This window comes from Rissa tridactyla, chromosome 2 (genome assembly GCF_028500815.1).
Source record: "Rissa tridactyla isolate bRisTri1 chromosome 2, bRisTri1.patW.cur.20221130, whole genome shotgun sequence".
NCBI classification, from domain to species: Eukaryota; Metazoa; Chordata; class Aves; order Charadriiformes; family Laridae; genus Rissa; species Rissa tridactyla.
In genome coordinates this window covers 78,511,067-78,521,536 of record NC_071467.1, presented here as the reverse complement: position 1 = coordinate 78,521,536, position 10,470 = coordinate 78,511,067, and the positions used below count along the sequence as shown (strand labels likewise).

General features: G+C 39.3%; 1 protein-coding gene across 1 annotated transcript; it reads left to right on the top strand.

The window, feature by feature from the left end:
* Positions 1–39: 39 nt before the first annotated feature.
* LOC128905572 (carboxymethylenebutenolidase homolog) lies at positions 40–9,905 on the top strand. Its single transcript, XM_054191834.1, has 6 exons — positions 40–2,046; positions 4,813–5,035; positions 5,845–5,952; positions 7,066–7,208; positions 8,390–8,481; positions 9,500–9,905. The coding sequence occupies exons 2-6, from the start codon at positions 4,821–4,823 to the stop codon at positions 9,677–9,679; spliced, it is 738 nt and encodes a 245-aa protein (XP_054047809.1). The 5' UTR covers positions 40–2,046; positions 4,813–4,820; the 3' UTR covers positions 9,680–9,905.
* The last annotated feature ends 565 nt before the right edge of the window (positions 9,906–10,470 follow it).

Sequence of the window (10,470 nt, the reverse complement as noted above, 5' to 3'; positions counted from 1 at the left end):
TTCCTCCTTTACGTGCTGCTAATGTCCCTCCGTCTGTCCCATGGGGAGGTCTTCAGAGAATTCCAGCCTGCGACTGCTGATTAACTGTTGCTTTTCATATGATGCCATCTATATGCAATGTATTAATCCAGCTGTTACCTGGGTGATACAGCTCTCAAAACACATTTTTTTTCAGGAGAAGGTGGCAGAGGTCTGGAAGTTTATTGTGCCTTAATTACCCCAGTGTAAAACCTGGATAACTCCCCATTAATGGAGTTCCATTAGCCTGAGAAGGTCAGCTGATATGCAAGAGGACGATCAGGTCATGTATTTAGAGAGCAGCAGGCATTCATAGATAACTGCAGCGGCGTGCGTGCTGTAACACCACCACCGTGCCTAAGCAAAAAGAAAAAAACAAACAGAGATGCAGCATTTGTTCGAAGTTGAAAGGGTGGCTGCAAGTTACTACAAGTACAGCCACATCCTCATGATAAAACTGCAGGTCACTGAGGAAGAGCAGGAAGTGCGAGACGCAAACGAGGTGTGTGGTCACAGCACAAAGTGCAGCCAGCTGCACGTACAGAGATCGCAAATGTGTTGAATTCAGTTTTGACTTCTAAGTAAAAAAAAACCTGCATGGATTGCCTAGCAAGGAACACAGAAACAACAGGAAATCAAATTAAAAGTCATTTAATTTCTAAAATTTAATGTCAATATGAAGGTAAAGGGGAATAATCTTATGCATAAAGAATTTCTGGAGCCACATTACTGTGACTAAGGGAGTGGAAATGTGGTTAAGCAACTCCACCGGAGAGAAGGTTCTGCAAGCCTTGCTGTCATTTCTCTTTCCTAGGAATCATTTAAACTGCCAATTTTTCTTGCATTTATTTTACTGCTGTTCTTTGAAGTTGCTATGGAGTATCTGAGCTCCCTGTGTGTGGTAGTTTGTTGTTTGTCGTATACAAGTGGGAAAAGCCAAAAAAACCAAACCAAACCAAAAGGTTTGGGTTTTGAACCTTATGACTTCACTCTGGAATTCTTTGGTAGTTTTTTTTTTTTTTTCATTTGTTTGACTGTATTTTAGGAATAGTAAATAAATAGCATCGACAAAGTTATTTAGAATATAGAAAAACAGTTTATGTATGAGGACTAAATTGTAAGGCTTGTTGCTTTCCCAAAGCAAAAGTGTGGTAGACTAACATGAACAGTTAGTGCGACTTTTCAGATGTGCCTCTGAGGAAATAGTGAATTTTGGATTGCTAATAATCCCAATAATCCAATAAAAAGAAAATTGGGAGAATGGGAGGGATACAAGGATCAGGCAGTCACTTTACTCCTAAAAGGGAAAAAAAGTACAGAATGTCCTGTGATAGTATAAAAATCTATCAGCATTTTAAATACTTACTGTAATGATACGTATAGCAGTCTACAAACTGTTACCTTTTTACATGTTATTTTCACTCTGAAAGAGAAAATATTGTTCCTATACTATATAAGCTTTGTCGTGTATAGAGCTTTGAAACCAGTGTCTCTACTTCACTCCCTCACCCTGCTGTTGACTTTAGATATGTCTTTTACCAATAGATGACTTGTCTAAGGAAATAATGATGCCAACGTAATGTTTACAAGTGATACTACCCCAACCTTCAAAAACAAAGAAACGCCCTTGAAGAAGAAGAAAAATTTGTCTAAATGAATTGCACAGCCAAGTCGACATGTTTCCTAAGCTGAAAAGACAAGATCTCCAATGCTTAATGCTCTTCTGTGTAATTTAAAAAGAAAGTTTAGCACCTGGCTGTAGCAGAACTCCCCACAGTAGCACACCCTGCCTGCACTGGCAATAAAAATAACGACTTAAAAAGAGGCTTTTAAAACTCCGTGACTCGGCGGTATGCAAAGATAAAGGCAGTAACTTACGTAACTCTGATTTGAAGAAACCTGATCCCTGCTCTCACCCCTTCCATTGTATGAGTTAGCACTTTATTTGGGGATCGCGCTCAGTGGTGACTGTCCACCCTGAGCTCTTGCGACCTGCCTCTGCCATCTCGCACGCTTCCTGTGCTACAGGTATGTCTGGGGGTCGGTTAGGTGTTTTTTGTTTGGTTTTTTTTTTTATTTAAATTCTACAGCTTTTCTTCCTGAGGAATGTTAAACAAGCGCATGCTGAGGTCTGACTCAGCATGTTTGGGGCACTTTCATTTTATCTATATACTCTTTAAAGAGTGCTTGCTCATTTAGATGCCATCAGGGTGCTGCTTTCTTCCCTAACTGCTTGAGGTGATGGCTCAGAAACCTTTTAGTGTCCCTCCTGAGGTGAGGAAGACCTCTCAGGAGGAAGACTCAGGAGAGTCTGCAAAGTGAGAGAGCTACACAGCAAGATCTTCATATTTTCCTGGTTGTGCGTTCAAGTTTCTGAAAACTGAAGTTAGTTTGGTCTTCAAATGGTCAAGTGCTTGCAGGTGGAAATGGAACAACAAGGCTGTGGGTTTACAGATCCTCCTAAAAGAATAGCTTTGTTGGATGTTAAGCGAGGGGGAGTGATTCTTAAGGAATGTTTCAGTAGCATCTCAGAAATGGAAAAAGATACTGTTTGCATGTAATGCATACTATGGCAAATGTAGAAACCCCAAAACGTTTTGGTTATGCTACAAAGCTTGCGAGTCTATATGGCTTATAAACCATACAAGCCAACACTACCCCTCGCGGGCTCGTGTCTGGAGCTCTTTTCCTCAGCTGCTAGAGCTGCATCTTTAAATATTTCATGGTTTACATTTGCTTTGCATTTTATCGGATAATGTGAAGTATTTGCAATTAAAGCCTTTAAGGATATACTCACTGGCCAAGGGCATTGTGTTTGCCTTTCTGGAGTTCTGAAATGCATGTTTCTTTAATATTCAGTCACTGGATTTGTTGTATTTTAGTCTAATCCAAAGGAAATAGTTTGTGGATGGAAAATCAGTTATCAACTCTTTCTGATTATGTATTTAAACTGTGTTTTGTTTTACGTGCTCATCTATTAATTCATTCTTTCCCGGTAGACTTATTTTAAATTAGAAGTCCTATATGTGAGACTAAGTGTGGGGAAAAACCACCTATGGGTGGGTGTGGCTTATTTAAAAAAAAAAAAAAAGAAAAGTAGAGGATTAGTATAAATTTGTGCCCAGGGTTACTACAGCTTTCAAATAAGACACAGCTTGTCTTGAATTGATCTGTGAAAGTGAAATCTCCCAAGACCTTCAACCCCAGCCCTGCTAATACTGCTTGGGATATTCTCAATTTTAAGGTCTGCAAATCCAGAACATCTCGGTCCCTGGTAATCCATGCAAATCTCCTGGCTGTAGGGCTCTTTCCTTGTTTGTGTTTTTTTTTTTTTTTTCCCTAAAGCTGTCCCTTTAGTGCCACAACTATGGAAGCTGCACTAGTTCAGGGGCTGTTCAGTAACCTGCTTTTCCCCATTTCTCTCTGTGAGTATATTTGGCATAATCAAGTTTGAACATCCTTGTTTCTGTACTAGCAAAATTTTCCTGGTACACACAATTGATCGGTAGGGAATTTAGCTTTATCTAAATTCTCTCCACGTTCTTTGGAGATACTCTATGCATATTCAGGTATGTTATTCGAGTCATTTTGCAGCAATATGCAGTCAGTTCACCCAGCTGGTTAACCTACGGTCAGTGGCATAAAATCATTAACTTGAAACCAAGGAGCTACGTAAATCTGTGTTAGATTCAGCTGGCATTTTTTGACCTTTGTGCATTACTTGTTTATTTTCATTTCAGCAATAGTTTGTAAAAAATTAACCATGACCGACTGTTACCTTATTCATAAAACATTTGGCTCAATTTAAGGATTTTTTCCTTATGTTTAGTTTTCTTTTTTCCTGTCTTGGGGTTTGAATGCATTCCTTAATTAATATTCAATAAATATGATTTTCTACTCTGCCTTTCACTGGTATATTTTTACTGGCACCTTCCTTAAGTATCCTCCTTCAAAAGTCTGTAATATCTGATGGTAAAGCTGGCTTAGAAAAATTATTTCTTGACACTGGAAAAGTCAGCTATGGAATATTTTAAGTCTTTGGAAGAAAATATCACATTTAATCTAAGTGTAATTAGAGCTTTCTACACAGTAGCTGTGTGGGTTTTTTGGGTTTTCTTTTCTTCAAAATGCTAAGTCCTGTATTAAGCCTTTACCATCTTTGCTAAAGAAAGTTTTGCATTCCTGACAAGGACATACTTGTGAAGAAGAGTGAAAGAACTGGCTTCATCACTATTTAAATAATTTGTGATGGTTGCCTGGCTGGTTGGACTTAACTTTATTTTTACTGTATTACTGTAGGGCATGGAAGCTCTAGTTATTTACCGAGTCCCTGCTGAAGAGTTTGTAACATAAGTAAATCTAACAAGATTATTATTTATAAAAAACAAGCCAATGGGTTTAGATTCATATTAGATATTAGGAAGAAATTCTTTACTGTGAGGGTAGTGAGGCACTGGAACAGGTTTCCCAGGGAAGTTGTGGATGCCCCATCCCTGGAAGTGTTCAAGGCCAGGCTGGATGGGGCTTTGAGCAGCCTGGTCTAGTGGGAGGTGTCCCTGCCCAGGGCAGTGGGGTGGAACTAGATGGTCTTTAAGGTCCCTTCCAACCCAAACCACTCTGTGATTCTATAATTCTATTGACCAATGTTGCATTTTAGATCTAACAGTAATCAGTGTGTTCACAATACTGTTGTAATGATTCAAAAATTCAATAACCTATGATACTGCTGTATTTTGATCTTTTTCAGTATGGTATGCTGCGGTAGTCACAACTGAATATTTTTTTCTTCTTCAGTGTCCCACATGGCTAATGAATCAAGGCCCTGCCCGTGTGATATTGGAGACAGGTTTGACTATGGAGGCCGTGGGCAGGAAGTGCAAGTTGAGCACATCAAGGCGTACGTTTGCAAACCACCTGCTGGCACAGACAAAGCTGTGATTGTGATTCATGATATATTTGGATGGCAACTCCCAAACACCAGATACATGGCTGATATGCTTGCAGCTAATGGATACATGTAAGAAATACCGCTGTTTTCAAAGTGTATTTTTAAAAAGAAAGTTTGTTGAACCAACTATTTCCTTTTTTTACACAAACCATACAAACACAAATAATTTCATAGGGCTTCACTTACATGTTTCTCTAAAGAGTTTCCTGTTTGTTAAAACTGTGTGAGAAGTCTAAAGTAGTTGAGTAGTCCTATCGTAATGAGATAGTAGGCAAGGACAGAAGAAGATAGGGGAAACAGCGAAAAATCTTATTCTGCATCTTTCGTCCTCCATGAGCTCGAAGCAGCCTGTTTCCTTCCTCCCTCCCAACGTAGCATCTGTGCAACTTTGCTGTTACGGTAAAAATTTTAGAGAAGCTGAAAGTCATTCTGTGAAGGCAGAGTGTACCAGCTTGTGCAAAAGAAAGAAACAGGTTCTCAAATATATGAAAAGCATATTGGGTATCCTCTTTCCTGTGTTACTGGGTTAGCATTACTTCTAGCCCAAATGTACATACCATATCAGTTGTAGGGTTTTTTTTGTTTGGTTGTTTTTTTTTTTAATCTGGTAGAAAACCAGTAAGGATTTTCAACTGCCGTTAACAATTTGTTGAATTAATTAATAAATTTTAACAGGGCAAAATGCATTTGGAAGTTATGCTAAGGTTCCTCATTAGACATGGAAAAATAATGATGGTTACTTGTATGGTGCTTTGATGTAGATTAAATTCTATGTGTATTCAACATAATTAATTTTTTTGTATAGTATACACAGACTTCCCTTTAATCCTTTCTCCATATTATTTAATGGACATAAAATGTTTATATTTTTCTTGCAGAGCCATCTGCCCAGATTTTTTTGTGGGACAAGAAGCTTGGAAACCTTCTAATGACTGGGCGACTTTCGATGAGTGGCTGAAAACCCGAAACGCCGGCAAAATAGACAAGTACAACCATCGTTCCTTGTCCAGCGAGTGGACATCCTTCTTGCATAGGAATTTTTGTCTCAGTGAAGATGCAGGATTATATCCTAGATTATTAATGGGTCAAATACAGCTGGATGTCCACAAACAGAAATTTCATGCAGCTCATGGGTCAAGCTTATAGTAATGTGAGGGGTGCTTTTTTGGAGAAAAGTAGAACTTTGAACAAGAATAAAAGCACCCACTGTTTACCTGTGCAGAGAGTAGAAGTGAGATGAATGGCTCAAAATAAAAGAACCGGCAAAGGCTAAAAAATGCAGCTCGCTCCTTCCACTACAGTTTGATTCGGTTCCCACAGGCAGGTACAACTTCCATGATTTCAGATAGGGTGCAAACGTAGCCACCAGACACTATTTAACTAGGGAACATTGGTCCTGCTCCCTAGAAGATCCTGGCTAGTTCAAAGCGTACTAGTTTCCCATTCTTCTACCTATATTTTTCCCCATTTTTATCTGACACGTAGCTTGATTTCACGATGTTACTGCTGATTTTGAAACAACAATTTCAAATTAACTTCCACAATTTAATGAAATATTTGTCTCCCCAATGAGAGATAGTTTGCCTGTAGTCACGTTTGTGATAATGGGATGCTCTTGGCTGGCTGTGTTTCTCTTAAACTTTCCTTTCTGTTAGCCTATAAGAAACCTATTGCCATTTGTGAAATTAATCCGACTGCTGTTTATAAAATCACCTTAGGTTCTAGTAACAGTGATCTAGGAAGACTGATTGTCCCCTGTGCCTTCTCCCCTGGAGTTTCTCTTGTATTTTAGAAACGAATAATAGTAAACTAGTGTTGCGGGTTGAGCACAGCCAGCAGCCAAGCACCTGTACCGCTGCTCACTCAGTCCCCCCAAGATGGACAGGGGAGAGAATAGGGGAAACAAAAGAAAGAAAACTCATGGGTTGAGATAAAGACAGTTTGATAAGTGAAGGAAAGAGAAAAAACAGGAGTAATGCAAAGACATTCACTCACCACTTCCCACAGGCAGACTGATGCCCAGTCTCTGAGCAGCAGCCACCTTGGAGGCCAGGGGAACAGAGCCAGAGCCTTAATTCACTTTCATTTACATGTCTCAGAGAAGTTGATGTCATCCTGAAGTATCTAAGTGAACAATGTGGTGCAAAGAAGATCGGTGTCATTGGGTTTTGCTGGGGTGGAGCAGCAGTACAACATCTGATGCTGAAAAATCCTCATTTAAAGATGGGGGTGTCCCTCTATGGTAAGTGTCAAATACCTATTGCGTTCTGAGTAGACGTGACTGGTGCAGGAACTTGTTCTGTGGGAGTATTGCTGTAACAAAATTCAGTGTGACATCTTATGGGAGAAGGTGATTTTATTATACAAAATCTTTAAGCAATTTAATTTTGCACACTCGCTTTTTCGCACTTAATCATAGCCAGCAAGATCTATGTATTCAAGTGGCACGGCCAGGATCGCTTCTGTGCAACATAGTGTACAAGGGACACCAAATGCCAAGGCCTCACGATGGCTCAGGTTCCTCTTGGCTAGTCATGACAAAATGGTTTCTGGGCACGTCTTTTATATCTTTTAGGAGTCAGCAGTTACCATGAGGTGGATCTTTGCCACAGTATCTTGCTTACCTCAGTCTGTGTAAGTCTTAGGACAGGCTGCTGCCCACCGTCTTGTTTTCATTGTTTGGAAAACCTGTTTGACACGCATGTCTGTACTCCATTCCCCTGTTGGGCTAACAGGGAAAGACATGGCAGTAGTGATATGCTGCAACCTTTTTGCTGTCCTTCTGTTAGTGTGCAGGGTCTTCTGCCAATGAATCATCTGGGGCTGGGGGCTGCACAGGCTGCAGACCTTCAGGTCAGGACATGAACACATTATTCCTCAATGTTACTCCTGGCAGTGGCCCCTTGTTACGTGGCCAGGGTGGTAGCTAGTTAGAATTTACTTAAATTCAAATATATTTGAATAGTCACAATTGCAATATCAATTTGTTATTAATTTATATCAATATAAATATATGTACACTGAAGTCCTAACACTGTATCTGGAATGATGAATATTTACAATTATCTTAAAAATGGTCATGCCAGGCTGGAGGCAAGCAGCTCCGAAGTGTCAACCTTTCACAGGACCCTGTCTCTGACAGTGGTCAGAAGCAGATGCCCAAAGAAAACCACAAGAATGGGGCAAATGTAACAACTCTTCCCTGACTTTTTCAGGCAGAGCTGGTCTTTCTGTCTTTAAAGACATCCCAAATCCCAGGAAAGTCTCACAACAAAAGGGAATTTTAAGGAAAGCGTGTTTATTTCCATTACAAGCTGATCAGCTCTAACTGATCAGAATGTCTTTTATTTTGACGTTATAGCTTTGGTAGTGATTTAACCACTTTAGCGTGACTTCTTATCCAGGCCACTCCTTCTTCCCTAGGAGTGATCAGGTTCTTTGAGGACAGATCCAGTTTGCTTCATCCCACCTTCTTCATTTTTGCTGAAAAGGATGACCACATCCCATTGGAGCAGGTGAGTTTCCCATCAGAAATATTTGTCTTTTTAATGCTTTTCATGCTTGTTTTGTAATTTGATATTTAATTAAGAGAAAGTGGAAAACTAATTTGCCCTTTTCTTCCTCTTTCATTAACTCTTACAGTAGTTCTACACAAATTTGCATTGTTTATCCCCCAAATCAAAAAGTTTTACAGCGAGATGAAAAAATGGTTTCTGTTTCTGTGGCAAAATATGGATGATTTAGATATGAGAGTTCCTAGGAGGAAAAGGGCAAGAACCCAAAGGAAGACTTCTGTCAAGTTTAAGATAGGAGACCCTCTAGTCATACTGATGATGCATAAAATCAGCAGAAAGTCCCCACCTGTACCAGTGGAATTACTAGTTGCAGGAGAATTAAAAAATCCTGTGGCTATTCTTCTCCTTCTCCCACTGTCCTGCAGAGCTTCAACTTTCTGGTACTCTGTCAACAGCCTTCCTGGGGAGCATGGGTGGAGAATGACCAAAGAAAGATGATTATCCACCAAGGGGATCAAAAAGGAAGATACACTTTCATTGAGTGGTGTTGGCTTTAATTTCCCTGCCAAAAGTGTCAGTAGCTTTGAACTGCCAATTTTGTATCTGTGCCTCTCCTCCCTCAATTTCAAATTAATTCAAAATCTTGCCCCATTTTTTTTTTTTTTAATGAAGTCTATCAGCAGGAACTTGTACAGTGATCACTACATACTAACCTTCTCATGACACTGAGAAATAGGCGTTTTTACCTTTACAGGTATTATTACAGTAACCCATAAACTTTTTTTAGCGGTTTTACAAAGTCACATGCTGTTATTCTACTGGAGAAAAAAGCCTAGTTAAATGAAGGAAGTGTAGTACCAGAAACACATTTGGGTATAAAATTAGTAGAAGAGAAAATGATGACAAGGACACACTGTGTCATCTCCAAGAGAAGTAAAAAACCAGGACGATCTGACAACTGTAAATGCATAACATGTTAAATCCATACTCGGCCAACATGGAACATTCTCTGTTACAGGTCACCCTACTGGAGCAGAAGCTTAAACAAAACTGTAAAGTTGATTATAAAGTTAAAATTTACCCTGGACAGACGCACGGGTTTGTACATCGCAAAAGAGAAGATATCAATCCTCAAGATAAACCTTATATTGAGGAAGGAAGAAAGGATATGATCAACTGGCTGAATAAGTATCTTTAGCATAAGTAAATGCTCATAAAATAAATCCATTATTGTAGGAAATAAAAAAATAATACAGACTATATTGATTAAAATGTTCTTAAAACCATCAAAATGTTTTGGAAAACTCTTTTGCAATAACACTACTTATTTGCACTTATCTTCTAAGCAGATGCTTAGAAATGGCTTTTCAAATGCTGAAAACTATAATTGTAAAAAAGATTTATAAATTTGTTCTTGCATATCTTAAAATTAGATTTCTAGAATCTGAAAGTTTCACTTTTTTATGTTAATGTCAATATAATAAAAAATCATTGAAACTCTGCCCATGCTTGAGAAATGCTCTCCTAAAAGCCATGTTTAGAGTTGTTGAGCTGTAAGATTTTAATCTCCAAGATTTTCCCCTTTGAGGTAAATATAGTTCTGATTTAAAGGCTGGGACATTTTCTTGGAAACAGAATATCCTATTCAGAGTTCATAAAAAAACCCCTCCACAAATCCTTCCAGTATCATCAGGTTATTCTCTACTGTGATTTAATTAGGTATCCGGTTGGGTTAGGCACAGCCCATCCCCGGTGACTAGGGGAACATCCCTGTATTTCTGCTCCTTTGGTTCCCCTCAATGTAATTCACAGTAATCGCATGGCGAGGTCTTGCCTGCGTCTGTCATGCTGAAGGAGCAGATGCGTCTAAAATCTGAACACAGTCCAATTTCCCCTCAGTGCATCACTTGTGAGCCCAGGGAGCCCCTTCATCTTTCACAGAATATTATCCTTCAAGGTGCAGCCCCTCGGTTGTTTCCATTGCCCCGC

Excerpts from the sequence above, each read along its gene's own strand:
- LOC128905572 (XM_054191834.1), top strand. The coding sequence starts at position 4,821 with ATGGCTAATGAATCAAGGCCCTGCCCGTGTGATATTGGAGACAGGTTT. Across the intron at positions 5,953-7,065 it reads AACGCCGGCAAAATAGACAA|AGAAGTTGATGTCATCCTGA; the intron begins GTACAACCATCG and ends TACATGTCTCAG. Across the intron at positions 8,482-9,499 it reads ACCACATCCCATTGGAGCAG|GTCACCCTACTGGAGCAGAA; the intron begins GTGAGTTTCCCA and ends TCTCTGTTACAG.